We start from the raw sequence: 18161 nt of genomic DNA on the forward strand, positions 1-18161 counted from the left end.
AGCATGAATGGGAGAGAACTATGGTAACTTTGTCATTAGAGAAATAGGCCTTGCATGCATGTATACATCCCAAGGGACATACACATAGATAAGACAGGAGTGTAATGAGAGAAAGAATATTTTATAAAGATGACTGAAAGCACAAGCAACAGTGTCCAGGCTGACTCTCCCTTCCTTTTTTTCAGGGAAAAACTACTCTAATACCCAGCATCAACTGAGCATCTTCATGTCTCCTGGTCCTTTGTACAGCTGCATCCCTTGACATCTCAATTCAACATTAAGCAGAGAAACTAACTCAATTTCCTTGGGCTGGGGGGGCGGTGGGGAGAAAAGGAAATTATACATTTCACACTCCTCTATCTCTGCTCACCCAATTCTGCTAAGTACATCATGGGAATATTTTAATACCCCACTTCTCAGAAAACAAAGAACTGCCTTTTTAATGCCCGCCTCATGTGAGTGCTGTTCATTTGTTCTTTCATTTGTTTTTCTCTCTCACTTGTAGAGCCTCATGGTAGCCTCCCTCAGCTTTCTTCATGTCTGAGTAATATCACTTTTCCTCTTCTTCTGTGTGAATTTTCCTTTCCATTTTCCCCACCAAGTCTGACCCGGGGTAGGAATAAGTCCTTTATATAGGTAAAAATGAAAGGTACTTTTCTTCCTTTCATTCCTTTCTCCCCTTCATCAACCCATACTTTACTGTCTTCCTCCTTTCTCTTCCCTCTATCCCATACAGTGTTAGAACATCAGGGAGGACTCTTCCAACACAAAGGAGGAGGGACTGGCAAGGTACCTTGTTTTTCCTTCTCCCTTGAGAGGAAAAGAAAAGGTAGGACTGGGGCAAAAATAAGCTGCCAGACAGAAGCCCAGACAATCTGCAGATGGGGCAGCTTTTACCTTTTCTTCCAGGTGTCATTTCTCAGTGACAGTGATGAAGCCAAAAGCCAGCTCCCTTTCTGTGCCTCCTTTGAATTCCCCTGTGACTTGAGAAGTCCACAAACAGGGAGAAAATACAACCCCTCACCTCAGGTGAGGGAGGAAGGGGAGGAAGAGCAAATATCTCTCAGTGTAGGAGGGGAAGCCACGCTGCCCACACAGACACAAACATACTTTACTCTCTGTTGAGAAGGAGCTCAGGGACCTACTCAACTAACAACCGTAGAGTACTTTTAGCTTATTGAAAGGTGCTGTGGCACAGAAGTCAAGAACCACCACCATCACATGCATTACACTTACAGACTACACAAGAGTTTAACGTTGTACCTTAATGTTTTTTTTACTGCAGTTCCTTTTGCAGATGTCTTTTATTTAGAAAGGGAATTTCTAACCTTTAATAAGAAACACTGGAGCAAGTTACAACTAATGAAAAGGGAGAACACAAGGCTTACATGACAAGCCAACACATTTCCCTAAACACTACATTGTACATTTTTACTGAGACTCACAGAAAAATCAGAGAAACCTTCCGAAAACAAATTTCCAAATAAAAAGTAGCATAAAATCAAAAAGGGCAGTAGTCATCTTCTGGAATTCCAAAGAAAGGAAATAAAACCCCACCTTCTCCAGGCTCACAATTTTCCTATCCCCATTAAGCACATTTTTCCATCAAGAAGATTTCTCTTAATAATAGTATGCCACAAATGATCATTAGGCAGGAAAAACGGGTCAGGGCAAGGATAACAAAGATGAAAAGAAAACTGCTGAGAGTTCACCTCTGCTGTTTATTTTGACGCACACTTAAGATTTGAGTCGGACTATTCTAATTGTATTCAAAGATTTAGTTCTCTAAGGAACACAAACAAAACTAGCAAGGGCCATCAGCCAGAATAAAGCTTTCCTCATAATCATAGACTAAGGTCAGCTTTTGTTTGTTCTTTTATATGATAATGTCAACTCCTCTGTGTTGACTTTTTAATTTTTAGAAAAGGAGAAAATAAAGTTTCTTAAGACTAAAGGCCTATTTCTGCAGGGGCAGCTTTTTTAGCGTGCTCACATATTTTCTAGGTTCTTTTGGCTCTGCTTTCCTTATCAAGTATTTTAAAGCTTTTACACCTAATCTAGGTCAGCGTGCTCTGGTTAGCAGCTTGTATCCATTGAAAGGCGAGGCAATAATCCATCTAGGTTTAGGGCATTTTCATAGAACTGATGCAGAGCTGTGTCAATTTTAATGTCATGCTATGGAGAGTGCATGCAGCTCTCTCCACTTTAGAGGATTAAAAGTGACCTCTCTTACCAAAATCAATAAGGGCAGCTTGCTGTGACTAATAGGTTGTAGAAATTCAAAAGAGACTGTTTGTAACACTGAGTTCATTCTCCCTGTGTCTCTCCCCACCCAGCCCCAGACTGGCTGGCAGACCTGCACTTTGACATGTCCATTCACAGGGCGAACCGATGTCTGTTGCCTTCCCAGGGACCAGACAGAGCCACACACAGTTTACTCACATTTCAGGGAAGAAAGCAAGCTGATATTTATTTGATAAGAGTAGACTTGGCAACTTCAGTAGAGAAGCATGAGGGAGAAACTAGAATAAGGAAACAGTTAAAATGTACATTTTTTTGCTCCCTAGTATGGTTTTTAAAAGGCCCTATTTTTACATATTATCAGGACATCAGCAAGTACCCAGATACTTCAGATCACTTCAAGACTACAGGGTTTTTTTCTAATCTCTGAGCAAAGGCTTTTCTCTCTCCAGATCTTTGCCTAGTTGTAATAGGCTAAAAATTTAAATTCCATTAAAGTCAATGGAATTACGCCAGAGATGTATGAGGCTATACGTCCAACTGTAGCATTCATTAACTGCCATGGCATGTGCTCAGTTCTTCTGGCTTCTTTCTTTTCTCCACTATTCCTTTTGTTACTCTGAAGTACCTCAGATTTCACAGTCAAGTTTGGGGGCTTTTAGAAATACGGTAATTTTGTACAGTACTGGAAACAGGTCGTGTTAGAGAATGCACACAACTGGTGTAAAGAGAGTTTTCAGTTTTTCAGTTTCGCATTTTGTAAGACTAAAGAATACCAGCAACTCAGATCAGGATCTCCTGCCTTGTGGTGAAAATACTCTTGCTCTCCTGGATGTCTCTAATTTCCAATTTATTTTGCTTGAGGTACAAATTAAAAATCCTTACTCATGGTTCATAGCTTGTGGACATTTTCTCCACATAACAATCACCATCATTGTCTTTATGCCAAAAAAACAAGACTTGCCTTGGGGGAGCAAGGGAGAAAAGGGGCTGAAGTGGTGGGAGGAACCCAACTATAAAGGTTTAGGAGTCCCCACGGAGGTTTATAAATAGACGACTGCCATGTGCAAAATGTGAAAGAAACCCAGTCAGCATAAGAGCTGTTGCTGTTTTGAAATCTTCTAACTACGTCCATTTAGGCAGTAGACAGAGTTATAAACAAACAATAAATCAAGAAATTATTAGCATTTGAATTTTGGCAAGATAATAAAACGTGTAGGGGTATAATCAGCAAATAATAGGAAAGCTCTGCAAGCGAACCCACCAATTAATGATAAATAGGACTTGGCACGGAATAACTTCACCAATGTGGATCTCATTAGATGGCCGTGGAACCTGTTCCTGCAGCAGCCCTCTCCGAGTGAGGGAAAGGTGAGGTAACCAAAATGTCAGCGCACCCACCCCCTCACGGCTCTCGGGCTCTGGGATTGTAACCACCTGGGCCAAAATGACAACCTTATGCTGCCGTGAAGGCCATGCCGTGGTCCTCCAGTCTTTAACCGATAGGTTTCCTCATCTCGGCTTTTGGACCTTTGCTCTGGAATTCCATCTCAACAAAGGTGACCAAAACCAGGCAGCTTCGCTCGCTCTGAAGAGAGAGAATCCCCCTCTCTTCTATTCACCTTGCTTTATTAATGATACCTCTTAAAGAGGAAAATGCCCCCAAGCAAGCGATATCACTTAAACAGATAAATAGTTCGCACACCAGGCAGGGGGAAGGGAGAGGGGGAAGAGATCCTGCCTTATTAGACTAGAAACAGACACACCATATTAATACAAAGAATCAGCATATGGTTCTAATAGGCTTTCTTAAAGTGATTTATCAGCTGTGATTAAGCCCTCGACCAGCATGTCTATCTTCATAAATAAAGTAAAAGTGCACCTTGCTCTGAAATATATCAGCAGTATCTTATTACCTACCCAACGATATAGGCTGCAGTCCACTCTGGGGAGCAAAGAGGTCGTGTTTAATAGCAGAGCGTATGCTCTAAAGAGATTGCCAAGACTTAGGGGCTTTAACTAAGAGATAGACTTATAAAAATGCCACTACAGGGAAGGTTTATCCCTTCATTACGTGCCATCCAGTCCATGCTGCTGAAATCTGAACTGGTAACAAGAAAGCTGTGCCATTAAAAACATTCATAGGAAGACCAAGGCAAAATGCACAACTATGCCGTGTTGTTGTGAAAGAAATGTCAGAATGAAATCAGGCAGGCCTCCTTTTTTAGGGGTAGCCAAAATATACAAAACACAACAAAAACCCAAACATTACAAGAGGGTGAGTCAACTTCTTTGGGACAGAGACAATAAGAAGCAGAAGGAAAGTGGACTGTCCTGACTGAGCTCTGCAGGATGATTCATCAGCTGGAATTCAGAAGAACATGGAAGGATTATAGTTAGGGAGGTTTAGCTCAATCAAAAACGTATGCCCTCAAGAATTGCCTTTCTGCATGATATAGGCACTTACTGCTGGAAAAACATTCAGGTCTTCTCTCAGAGTATGAGGACCTAAATCCATAAATCCATTCAAACACAGTCTGTTGCTACAGAAGAAGAGAAGACAGACCTGCCTGCCCACAAAAGATAAGATGTTGTACTGGCAGCAATGAGCCTAAGTTAAAGCCTATTCTGCTGAACATTTCTGCAAGGTCATGTTATGAACTCTTTTGTCTTGACAGCTTTTCTCTACCCTTACGCAGAAAGTGTCCCTTTTGTAACACAGTTCAGTGTGGTAACTAAGTGCCTGGAATAAGTGCCTCGACATAGATACATGCTCGAAACAGGACTCACAAAGTTAGGGGACTGAAATGCCAACTGCAGAATTGCCATAAAAAATATAACGTACCACCACATGTCTACCATGAAAGCTCTGCAAGTTAAGAAAAGCAGTTAAAATTCAGCAAGCCTACCCATCTGGAGAGAGGAGAGCGTTCTTCCTGTCTTTAGCAACACTGAACAACAGCTGATAAATCTTTAACACACATGGTTTGTGGGATGCCCTATGCTGAGATCGAAGAGATATGGAATCAATCCGAGGCTCTGCCACAGACTTCCTGTGCAATTTTCAGCACGTCACTTGAGCCCAGATCCTTTATGGTAGCTCACTGATTTGCTCCTGCTTTATTTCAGTGAGAGCAAGGCACCAAAATGCCTTTGAAGGTGTCTATCAATCTTTTGGGGCCACACTGCTAAAGATATTTAGGAACCAAAGGAGACAGAAAGCCGCTTGCTTGGCAGAACAGTGGAGAGGACCCAGCTCCCCTGCAATTCTCACTCCATGTCTGCAATTCCTTCAGGAGCTTGGTGTCTCACTTTGAGGGAGCTTTGGAAAACAACATCCTCTGGAATCTGTTTTTCCTTAGAAAACAGGAGACAAAGCATTTCCCTTCTCCATAGGAATGCTGCAAAAGTTAATTATTAAGAAAAAGGGTGTTTTATAAATCAACAGTGAGCCCTGATAAAAGCAGGTCAATAAGCCGATGCAATCAATGCATATGAAAACTCAGAATAACCCATTGGAAAAACTCTGATACAGTTATAATGTATCTTTACAGTACTTCAATGTGTCACCCAGAAGAAATGCTATGCTGTGAACATACAGATCTTATATTCAGAGTATAGGAACTATTATACTGAAGTCTTTGAATGTGGGGTGATATTTTGGACTTTGAACTTAAGAGTTTTGAGTTATCACCTTGACAACAGCTTAACTGATTGATAAAGTGACAGCTTGGAAGTTGTTACAATACCTACAACAATACTACCCTGGCCCTTAAGCACTATATTAACATAAATCATTCCTACTCTTATTTTGCATCTGCTATAACATACTCACCATATAAGATACTCAATCTCAATGGGAGAATAAGAAGTCAGAGGGACATCTGACTTGAAAAAATATGGACATTCTTACATTGTGTTTAGACAAATGCAGGGAGAATGTATATATGTGTATTTATGATTACATAATTTTAAAATATCAAAATAGTATGCATTTAAACATAGGTCTTTGCTCTCTTCCGCTGTACAGACTGTCAGTCAATGAGTCAAAAGTGCTTCAGGAACAGGCTTATGAGTTTGCTGGTTTGTATTACTTCACAAGTGAAATTCAGCTCTTTCAGAGCACTTGCCTCTGAAATGTCTAACAGCACACTATTCTTCTTAGTGACCCCCCTGGGGTTTCAGAGTATTCACAAGGGAAAACTGGAGCTAACGTGATTGCTGTAGAGGCAGGGGACACACTCAGAAGTCATACTGTTCTACACCAGTGCACTGCAGCATTGACACCACCTCCCACAAGACCATGCTTAAAGGGAAATGAACCTGCAGGTCTCCAGTCCTGTGTTACTAGAAAACTGGACAAAAAATGTATATGTATTCTTGAAACAAGGCTCTGTGCTGCACATTAATCATGTGAGGGGGAAAGAGTCAGGTGAGTGCACTCCTTGGAAGGGTAGCTGTTCTTCATAAATGGCCAGTGTTGAATTTGTCGTCCATCAGCCAGGTCAACCACCATAATGAACCCTTCATCCCTGTTCTTGTCTTTCACTAACAGAGTGCATTGCCAACATTACTATATAGCTGATTATTATTACAATATAGGCCTCTAAAACACCAACATTTATACAACATGCTTTATGAACATACAGATATTTTTTCTTTTCATATATGGGTACCATATCATCCTTTCCTGTCTAAGGGTCCCATTTACTGCACTGCTAGTTTCAGCTACTGTATTGTCAACAATTAAAGGTAGGAGTGAACTTTCTCCTTTAATGGAATGATGGACCAGATTAAAAGAAGATATGAAGTGTTTTCTGATATCGAACCAACACAGCTCTTGCAGCTTCTCCTGCTGGACAAGTCAGAAGATTTCAAAGTGGCATCTGCTGCAGATGACTAGCATGTCTCTTAAGGCCTGCTTCTCCCGCCATTGACATGAGCAAGCAGGATCAGGCCCTTTTTTGGTTCACTGGTTGGTTGGTTGGTTTGGTTCTTAACCGAAAATAACCCTCCAAAAAAGAAAAACACCAGCAAACCCCACCAAGTTTGTGCAACACAAGAAATGCTTATTAGACATTCTTATTCCATCAAGTTTAGGGCTACTGATTTGATATTTACTTTTTATCTCTGTGTTGCAATGTAAGAGGTTTCTTTTAAAAAAATACTTAAGTCAAGCAAAAGCCATAGGTTTTTTCTGTCTGCATACTTTTCAGAAGACAGAGGGAAAAACCCGTGGGCCTGGTATACATTGCATAAATTTTAAACAAGGTGTGGAAATTAAGTGATATTTTCTACCAAACTACACCTGCTCAAAAGACACATTCTATCATTTCCAGCTTGCCTTGAATTAGATCACCCTCCCCATACTCATAGGCAACAACACAGAGCTATGACATTCAGAAAATGTTTGCAAGAATTCTCTTCTAGAGATCAGACAGTCACTGAGTTCAGCAGGAAACAGTGAGGTGGCATAAATCAGACAAGTGCATTTTATCTACCTTCTTATGCTGATAGACAGAAATCTATCCTGGTATATACAAGGTAGGAGGAGAACACAGAAGGTACAAACCGCATTTATGCCTTTCAAATATGCATCAGACTGTAGCATCATCCCTTGCTTAACAAAACTAAACTGAATATTCAGACTTTTTAGTAATTCTGTAGACTGAGCCTATTCAACCACCAAATGCCCTGTATTGGTTTTTGTTTGGTTTGGGTTTTTTTCTTCACTGGACTACTTCGATTGGCTGATACTTTTCTAGCAGTGAGGTGCCTGCAGTGGAATAGTCTACTTAAAACAAGAATATTAAGCCATGTAGAGGACTTGCTGACTATGAGCTTCCTGAACTGACATTGAACAACCCACATTAAAACCAAGGTGTAGTTGAAAATAGCTGTTTCCCTGCCTCATTTGTGTAGTTTACATATTACCTTGTAGCATTGAGCACTGGTTAGAAGATTTTAAAATTGCAGGATAAGCCTTAGGAAGTGATGCATCCAAATTCTAGCATAAGCAGAATGTGACTTTAAAAATGCCCTCATGTAGAAAATATTCAACTCGCTATTTCTAAATACTACTTGATGTAGTACTCTACATGCTACACTGAGCATATTTCCACTCTTTATCATTTCATGCAGGGAGGTCAGACAGGATGCATTTTAATCAAGCAGGTCCAATTAGTTGTTCGGAAACAGATTGTGACTCTTCCCATCTTTGACATTACTCCCTCAGACCCAACCTTAATGCTCAAAACAAGACGCGACAGCAGGACCTATCCAGTAGCAGCAAAGGTCACGTGTTTGCAAGTACAACTCATTACAAAAACTTTGGATACTTAATGCTCTGAGCAGTATAAACCTAAAACCTGCAGCTAGTAGGCTAAGATGGTCATCTGATCTGCCAGCATTACCTCCCTTGTTAATTTGGGTTGCAAATTTTGTCTGGGGCAGAGCTGTCAATTGCTGCATGCCTCAAGCTCCTAAGAGCTTTAATATTTACACTTTTGCAAGTGGATATATAGTATTGGCATGCTTTTACCTGTGCAAATTTTGTTGGTGGATTGGATGGGTAGGACGCTTTTGTCAGGAAGAGTGCCATCAAGAGGATGCAAAGAGCATCTTTCTCATATGCTTATTGCTGATCTAGAGCATCCTTTGCATTTAAGGAGCAGGCCTTTCTCAGGCAGAGACTTCCAGCTAATATTTGATGGTATAGGCAACAGAGGAGCCAAAACAAATTGACAATCTCACTTCCATTTATAATGTAACTTTTCTCATTTCAGTTCAGGTCCTGGAGGTCATCTTCATTACTACTTGAGTCCACTGAGTCCCCAAGCAAAGGCTAGCCCAAGTATACTTTAAGAGACAGTCCTTGACAGATGAGCTTACAATCATAAGACCTATCAAGCATGGGAAGCAGAGACACTACTCCCACTTTACACATGAGCAACTATAGCAGAAAGATAGTACGAGATTTGTTCCTGCATAAGCAGCTGGGCTATTAATGCAAGCACTTTCCCCTCAATACTACCTTTCCAAAAAGGGGTACACACAGCATTCCTAAAAACATGTATTCAGCACATCACAACTAATTTGGAATGTCACCAGTCCGCATAACCAGATTAATCACAACAAATTCTCATGGATTATCCATGGGCTCCCACTAGAAGACTGGGGGAAGAAAAGAAAAAAAAAAAAAGGAAAAGAAAAAAAAAGAAAGAATGCAGCTAATTGGAGTTTATTCTTTGAGTTTTCAAATGACGACCCTCAAGGAGGAAAAAAAAAACCAAAGTGTTTTTCTCTTACAAGATTTCAGTGTCAAGCTGTGTGCTAAGCCACAGTGATATACTAAAATAAACAAAACTATTTCTTTCAGAGTCCAGAGAAATTAACACGACCAAAAATATTTTTGGAAGGCTTTTCTGAGCCATGAGTAAGATTTCCATGCAGCTAGTCCTAGTCTCCACGTGTTGGTAGGTCCATTAGGACAACACTACATTGCAGTCATATTCCATGGACAGGCTGTTAGAAGCATTTCATTAGCGATAGCTGCAGCCAGAGGAGTTCCGTTCTGTCGTGGCCTTTGTCTCCTGCATTTGCGTAAAGCCCTACTGGGGCCTGCTTCAGATTCCTATCTGACAGTCATTGGGTAATGTAAGAATGAACATACAGCAGACTAATTGGAATCACAGAGCAAATGTTACAGGTTAGCTAGTTAGTGGGACTTCTGCTTTCTTTTCTTTTTATTTTTTTGCCTTTTTTTTTTTTTTTAATTATTTCCTCCTCCCCCCCCGCCAAACCATCACTGCTCCCTGGATATCACCAATGGCAGCTGCAGGGTTTGGTAGGAGGAGGGTAGAATAAGACATCCAGAGGCTGTTAAACAACTGGTATTATCATGTAACCAGATGCCCTTGTCTAGGTTTTAATCAGATTGTGCAACTACCCCTTGTGAGCTGAAATTGACTCTGCAACATCAAGCATTGCAATCTGTGGCTAACTGCACAGAAGTCCGCATCAGTGGATTTCTCCTCATCTCCTAGTCCTGCAAAATAAACACCACACAGAAAGAACCTCTTAGGAATCCTCTGATTCACAAAGAAGTAGGAATGTACAGAAATGTTCTTCTTGATTTCAGCCAAGTCTCCCCTCTGCAGCACATAAGAAACAAAGTATTAAGAAGTTCAATCTAAAATTAGACACATTCATCTCATTACATGGCTGTTTCCTCACAGTCGTCCTGCACACAAAGCTGTGAGGGTCAGTCCAGGCTATTTTCCCAATCCTTGACCAAACTTGGACTCTCTCACATTTGGACACTCTTTTTCCTCGCTCAGCATATCATGTCACAGCCCCTCTCCTCTATAACTGTCCCAGTCTCTTTCCTTATGAGCCACAAATAAACCATCGCCAGACTACCTTCCCTATAAGCCAAACCCAAACCCCTCCTAGACTCCCTCTCCACATTCTTTCTACAAGCCTCGTCTCCTGTTCTGCATCTCAGCAATCAGCTTTACCTCTTTTTTCCAAAAAGCCCTCTTGGGCTTTTACGTTGCAGACCTCAAGATCCCTAAATGCTGCTACCTCCAGATTTCACAAGCCCCAGCAGCACACATATGTCTCGCATGTATGAATTTTGAGTTGCACGGCAATCACCCACAGGCAAAGCAAATGACGCAATACAGCAGCCATAAGAAAGAGTACCTATAGAGGAAGCCCTTGCAATTGGAGGCACAGACACTTTGAAAGGCAAAATAATGCTGAGGCAAGCTAAGGAGAAGTGCCCTCTGGCTTTAGCACTGTAGCTGCTTCGTGGCCACCTTTTCCTACTTTTAGTCTATGGTGCTGGTTAACTTCAAATTAGACAAATAGAGATCACTGTGAGTACTAAGCCAAATAACACAGTGTTCAATAACTGGGGAACTCCTATGGTAGGGGCCACATTACCTAAGAATTTCCAAGAGCTGCAGAAATGGGAGAGGGGAAAACAGAGGCACAAAAGGGAACATTGTGAAGGGGAGGCACTGGGCAGGTTGTTGGAGGGCTGCAGGGAGCAATATGCTCCTGTAGGAAGCCCCACATTACTTGGGTGTTTTAATTCTCAAAAGCAACCAGAACTTTGGATGCTTATTTGAAAAGTTAAAATTTCATGCATTACCTCTTGCTGGCCTCTGTAGTGCATTAAGATCTTTTACAGTTCCTTGAAAATTTTAAAATCTCTTTAGGATCCCTCGAAACACTGTAACAATCTTTGGGCATAGGAGTATGCTTAACCCCATACAAGGTGGCCTATATAATTCAACCAAAACTTACAAATACTGAGACTAAAAGAATACTAATTGGAAATGGGCTATGTTATCTACTAGGTATTACAAGTCAAAGTTTCCCCCTTCAACATGAATACTTCATGAGAAATACAGAAACACGATAAAGCTGGTAACGATGACAAATAAATCCAGGGGCCCATCGTATTGCAGAAGAAGGAGGAAAACTTTGTGTGTGTGTGTGTGTGTGTGTAAAGTAAATACCTCCTCATAACCTGCATTTCCCTGTAATGTATTTGAGCAAGTTTGCAATCCTTACTTCAAAGATTATATACTTTTCCCAAGCCTCTCCCTCAAGAGGTGTGTGGTTTGTATTATAGTTTACTTAAAAGCAGAGACTTGGAATCAAACCCTGGCAAACACAGTTACACACTTTTGGAAATTTAATGCTGGGGTTTTGTTGGTTTGGGGTTTTTTTTGTCAGCTGTTTCAATACTTTAAAAAACATGTCACAACTTACAGTGCCACCTAGTTTCTAACCAAAAGGTTACTACCAGGTACTATCTGCTTTCACACAGCATCCTTTAACGTTTTGGGGAGGAAGGGTTCAGGGTGCTCACACTCACCCTTTTGTTGTTCTCTTCTTCTTGTGCCTTCCTAAACTCGTGCTCTAGGGAGCAATCGATGTCGTTGAAGAGGCCCACTTCCTCACAGTTCTTCAGAAAGCGAGTTGGTGTAGGAGTCTGATCTGAGAATATAACAAGAAATGATCATTCGTATTTAATATTAAAAGGAGAGAGAGACTGTAAATAGTCTTCCAGGAAAAGAGAGGTTCTAGCTAACCTCTCCATGCCTTTCCACCCCTACCACACCATCTTTAAAAACAAACCACACAGCACTGAATTTCGACACTGCACCGCAAACAGCCAATGCTTGCCAACAGTGCCCAAAAACAGGCGGCAGTCATCATCCAACCAGAAAGGCAACAGGCCACGTTTTCACAGGGTGCATAACACAAGTCCACATCCTTAACATGTGCAAAGGGTCATTATAACTGTCTATAACCCTCCGATAATAGGTGCATGCAAAACAATGCACAGTGCATATCATAATGCACATTTACACCACAGCACACTGGTAACTGCTGCAGACATGCCCGAGTGAACGCCTTCAGGTGCTTGAAAACCACCTCAAACATACACATACTTTGCAAAACAAAACACATGAAGTTAGCCACAGTGAGAAAAAGTTCTGCTTCTAACACACTTTTTGAAGAAGGAGTGAAAGGACATTTAGAAAAGCTATGGAATGTTAAACTTTGACCACAAAGAAGCGTCCTTCTGTGTTTTATACTGAAAAGTGTTGATAATACATATAAACCATGAGATTTGGAGTCAAAAGATTTTTAATGCATGCCTTCATCTCTAGGAATTTTTTGCCCTCTCAGAAATTATTCAGGGAAGGACAGGATTCTCTTTAATGCCATAGGCAGGAGGGACTCAAGAAGGTACAAGGTTTTCAGCTGCCTTTTCAAAAACCTGCAAGACAGACAAGCTAAATTGCCCTGTGGACTGTAGTTTTAGTGATGACCTTGGCTAGTCCTTCTTCAGGAAGTGAAAAATCAAGCCCAAAGTTGGGAACCAAGGACTCCTCAAAGGTCAGCTCTGAGGCACCTCCATTTCATTCTGAAGGCAAGTTCTTCACTATTCCCCCTCAGCTTCCCCACCTCCCCCTCAAAATTACAATACAGAACTATATTAGCAAAAGCAGGGGAGAGTCTGTATGATCCTATCAGATTTACACACATTTAAAAAAAAAAAAAAAAAAAGAATCCTGTCTTGCATGTTAGTTCCTCCTTCCCAAGCCCCCATTCCAGCTCAGGCTGCTTTGTACCTAATTTTATGGAAAGACAGGACTCGCTCTCTTCAAAAATAATCTTCTGCATAGTCATTGACAACTACCCTATTGTTGGAAATTCATTCTTTAAAGAATGAAAGCTCTGTCATGCTAATCCCAGTTGCCCATATTGGACCAATTCTGACCTCAGAATAAAGCTTCCTACTTCAGCGAGTTCTGGAGGAAAAATTTGGTTTCTTGCACCTAGCTGAGCTGGGTCAAGTTCTAATATGTCCTCCTTAGAGGGAACAGTTACCAGACACAATGTACTTTACATGATCAGCATAGAAACACACAGCAACCCCTAAACAAAAGGCAGCATAAAAGCAATACATACAAAAAGAAATGCAGTTTTCACTTGGAAACTAAGGGGGAGGATCAGCCTCCTCCATTATAAAGCCAGCTGACCCAATTTCCGCCTGTATCAGGTGTGGCCCTACAGGTTTGACCTTTTCAAGTAGTCCAAGGGCAAACACACTTGTTTGCATTTATATTTCTGATGGAACATACTGATGTAACATAAAAAGCAAGTCCTTAATGTTAAAATTCTGTTTCATTTCTTTTGGCTTGAGCATCCTACTTGTGAGCTTAAAGGAAACAAAACTTAAGTGTTTGGGAATGCACACATATTTATCTATTAGTTTTCACAGCTAACTACCATATTACCAGAGTCAGAAACATAAGACTTCCCAAGAATCTTGCAAGAACTCAGCATAAGGAGCTGAGTCAACGAGGTGCTGACATTGATGGGAGCTGAGGACATTCAGCACTTTACAGGTCCATATCCTAAATAAGTAGTGCGAAACTAATCTCTAGGGTAAGCTCACTGAACTCAGTAGATTTACACCAGGGTTGTCTTTGGCCCTTGGACTGGAGTTTGTACTGGAGATGAAGTGCACTAAAAAGCAGGAAAAACAGATTTTTATTTCCAAAAAGGATTAAATATTGCTTTAGTGAACAACACAATTGCTTTGTAGAGAAACAAAGATAATCATTGCCAAGCCTTCCTGGACATAAAGGGCATATTAGTATTTGAATGTGAGGCAAATACAGGAAATGTTTTATTTTCAGAAGTAGTATATCCATACCAAATAAGCAAGGTATCAATTTCACAACCAAGATGAGAAACTAGGGTTTCATAAAGAAGTTGATGGCACCACTTTCACTAAAATAAAAAATCCTAAGCTTTTTTTCAGAGTTGCTTGAGCCCAGGGGCAAGGGGGCAGGGCAGAAGAGAATACACTAACATAGATGAGATCTTGTTACTTTCCATCAAGGTACACATCTGATCCAGAAGTCAGGCATTACTACAACAGGCTACATTGGGTTAGGGGAGACTTAATGGGTAACAAGGTGGTGATCAGGCACGTGCAGCTGAAGTTCCCAATCTGTTCAGCATCTATTCCAAGAACGTTAGACAGACAAAAAAAAATTATCTCAGTGAAGTAAATCCATTTTAACAGTGAAAACAAGCAACCCAGAGCAAGAATGTGACTTCAAGTGCACAAAGGCCTCATTGGCTTTTCTCTGCACATGCTGAAAGTGTATCTTCTGCACCACAAGCAGTCTGAGACAATCAAATGTGTTGCCTACAGCTGATCTTTCCAATTAACTACTTTATTATCTAAAAGCATCAAAACTGATAGATCAATGACACTATTTACAGCACCTACATATTGACATGGTGATCTTAATGACTACCTCAGTCTCCCCATATGGTTCCTGTAGTTTCTACGATCCAGAAATCAGACTGGCAGGAATTCGCAACAAGATTTTGTTAAAACAGACAGCCCACCTCTCCTCCCAATCAGGGAGGGAACACCACCAACCACCCAGTCTAAACTCCATCCACAGACCTTCTGGAAGCCAGCACAGCCAGATGTAAAACAAGAGCTGCCCTTCTACCTTGTAATACTTCATCCTTCAACATTCACAGAAACCAGAAGTCCATGAAACCTCTGTGTTTGTATGAGAGTAGAAGTGAAAAAGACCCAGAATTTAAAACGTTGAGACTTTACATAGTATAGTAGTTACATTGCACACACACTGCATTTGCTGGTTTCAGGACTTTAGGGCTACCAAGTCCAGTGGGCTTTCTTTGCTCCCGAGGCAACCAACTATTTTGCCTCTGCAGAACACCAGTTCTCCCTTAGGAGGTGGGCAAACTAGTAGAAGATATTCCTCTCAACACCACAGTAATTCTTTTACCTAGATTAGGCAAGGCTTTGTGTTTTAACTGGGAACAGTATCACAAAGGAGACCCTAGCATAAGTTAGACATTCAGGTCCACCAGAATTAATAAAATATTCCTAATTCTCAGCACTTAAAAATGCATTAATAGTTCCAACAGCTTGTGCCTGACCTCACTGCTCCCTGTTGGTACAAACAAACCTTTTGTTGCTATCACCAGCGCCCACAACTATTGCAGGCTCACTGAGAACAGGGCTCTGATTTGTTGTACTTCAGCAACTGGATGTGCCAGACCCATCTGGGCCAGAACTCAGAAAGAGCTATTACCACTCTCAGCGTTCCTGCTGAGGACACCCATTACTGTAGGAAGCTGTCAGCATGCACGCGGTTAGCCACACAACCCAGGGCTTTAATGGCCCAAGCTGCATTTTGAACCGGGCAGCTTGGGATGCAGGTCTGTCTGGGTTAACCCTAGCTATCTGGTTATTACACTGACCAGCCATCCCAACCCAGTCCCATTGTTCAGCATGTAAAATCTTTCCATCCCTGACTGCTACCAGAACTACTTTACTATGCTTTGAGGCACCTACTTCTAGCCAACTGTCACTTCACAGGTGAACCGTGTCATCTGACAATTACTTAGGAAGTTATTTCTCTCTCACCTTCACCACCAGGTTGAACACAGAACCTGTCAGGCTTCAAACTAGGCAATAAATATTTTGTCCAGCCTATTACTTAGGCGAATAATCAGCCTCTCTGATGACACAGTCATGGCCAGAAAGGCTGCAAGAACACTAAGTTTAAATAAACCTCAAAAATGTAAGTGGACAACATAAAAGCCCCAGAGCAAGATCAGATGGTCTCACCTGTGCAGATCCCAAGTCCACCTATTGTATCTTACAGGAGATGATTTCAGAAGCATTCAGCAATCAGATTATGACCAGAACCTGATATACTGAATAAATTCTTGCTGCTGATCATTTTGAAAACCTGTCCTCAGTGTCTGAAGTGATGCCTGATTCTCCAGACTAATTGAAAAATATATGCTATAAGGCAATGGGAAATTTGAAGTCTTCAGTAAAGAGATCTCATTATATATTCATTATGTTTGGCTATGCAAATTTTGTTGTTGTTGTTGGTTGGTTGGGGGGGTGTAATTACTGAAATAATAGTCTCAGAAAGGACACTCAGTCTCAATATATTGCTTTCAAAACAACAGCCCAGGAAATGCCACAGTAGCTTGCTATATAGAGAGTTCATTTGAATGCATTTTGTAAAACTACCTTGGATCCTAGAGTTTCATGCCTTAAAGCACAAATGAAAACTTTAAAGCATCATACCAGTTAAGAAAAAAAACTGAAGAACCAAAGGACAGTTATGTGAAACAAGCTTCCATTTGGGGGACAAAAAAAAAAAAAAAATCTGATTCAGTAAGAGATACTAACAGCACAGCTCCAAAGTGCGTAACTTGATTCCTCATCTTTCTTTAAAAATTAAAAAAAAAATGTTTAGTCTGATGTGCAATAATAACAGGTATTTGGCTTGTTCAGCTGTGGGCTCTGTTGAAGTTATACACTTACCCATGTTATACTTTCACACAATGATAACAAAGTCAGAGTAATAGGGCTAGCATTGAAATTTGAAAGACTGCCCATCAAGCAGCCACAAGGAAAGAGGAATGTCCTGAGAAATTCAAGAAGCCTTCTTCATTAATCTGGCAGGGTACTTCCCAAATGCACCAAGAAGCTCAAGGTGATGAAACCTCAAGCAGGTGACAGAAGAGAAGAGGGGGAAGAGGTGTACCCAGTCATACCTGGTGGAACTGCCCTCACCCAGGGGCTCACAGACAAGGGCTCCCAAGAACTTTACTGCTTAAAGATGCACTGTTTAAAGTGCTGGTTGGGCTTTCTGATGGGGTACGTATACTGGGTACAACACATCTGTAATCTCTTCTGGTCACTCAGAACCTGAGCAGTTGAATTTTAGAAGAGTTCTCATTTCATTATTTGGTAAAGCAAAGGGCACAGAAGCAAACAAGAAATCACACAAAAGTATTTTTCCTTACATCCAATCATTTTCCACTCCACAAAATTCATGCCTAGATAAACCTCCTTGTGTAAACCACAAGGAGAAAAAAATTAAGCCAACCACAGATGCCATAAGTTACCTCAGTGACACAGGCATTACCTGGGAAAAGGAATACATTTGCACTACCTTTAGCACATACACTTTTTCATCTGGAGAAGACTGTTTCTATCTCCACAGTGGGCTTTACTACCAAAAATCCAGAGGATTGGATTTCAGTAAATAGAACTGGGAAGAAACAAGGTTTCTATATAGAAAACCCTGACCTCTCCTGCATCTGCTAGCAGCACTTTTGGAAGGACTTCCCCCCTCCAACAATGGTAAAGTATCATTCCTTCCCTTCCTGAATTTGATACCACAGGAATTTCAGTGTCCCCAGCTCCCAAAGTTCAGTTCCACATGGGTTTTAGTACTTACCTGGAGGGAACAATCTGTCCCATGGACATTAATATTTTAGTGTTAAAACAAAAAAGCTTTGACACG

The 18161-nt window shown here is 41.0% G+C and overlaps 1 protein-coding gene across 4 annotated transcripts in view; it reads right to left on the bottom strand.

Moving 5' to 3' along the window:
• The window catches only part of CREB5 (cAMP responsive element binding protein 5), a 263971-nt gene that overhangs the window by 196504 nt on the left and 49306 nt on the right, over positions 1-18161 (bottom strand). For all 4 annotated transcript variants that reach the window (XR_011322443.1, XM_069772575.1, XM_069772560.1 and 1 more), the window contains one exon: positions 12134-12255. Coding sequence is in view for 3 of the 4 variants with exons in the window: in XM_069772575.1 (XP_069628676.1) it covers positions 12134-12255 (122 nt within the window). In the remaining variant the exon portion in view is untranslated. The remainder of the gene's footprint in view (positions 1-12133; positions 12256-18161) is intronic.

The sequence above is a fragment of the Haliaeetus albicilla genome, chromosome 2 (genome assembly GCF_947461875.1).
Source record: "Haliaeetus albicilla chromosome 2, bHalAlb1.1, whole genome shotgun sequence".
NCBI classification, from domain to species: domain Eukaryota; kingdom Metazoa; phylum Chordata; class Aves; order Accipitriformes; family Accipitridae; genus Haliaeetus; species Haliaeetus albicilla.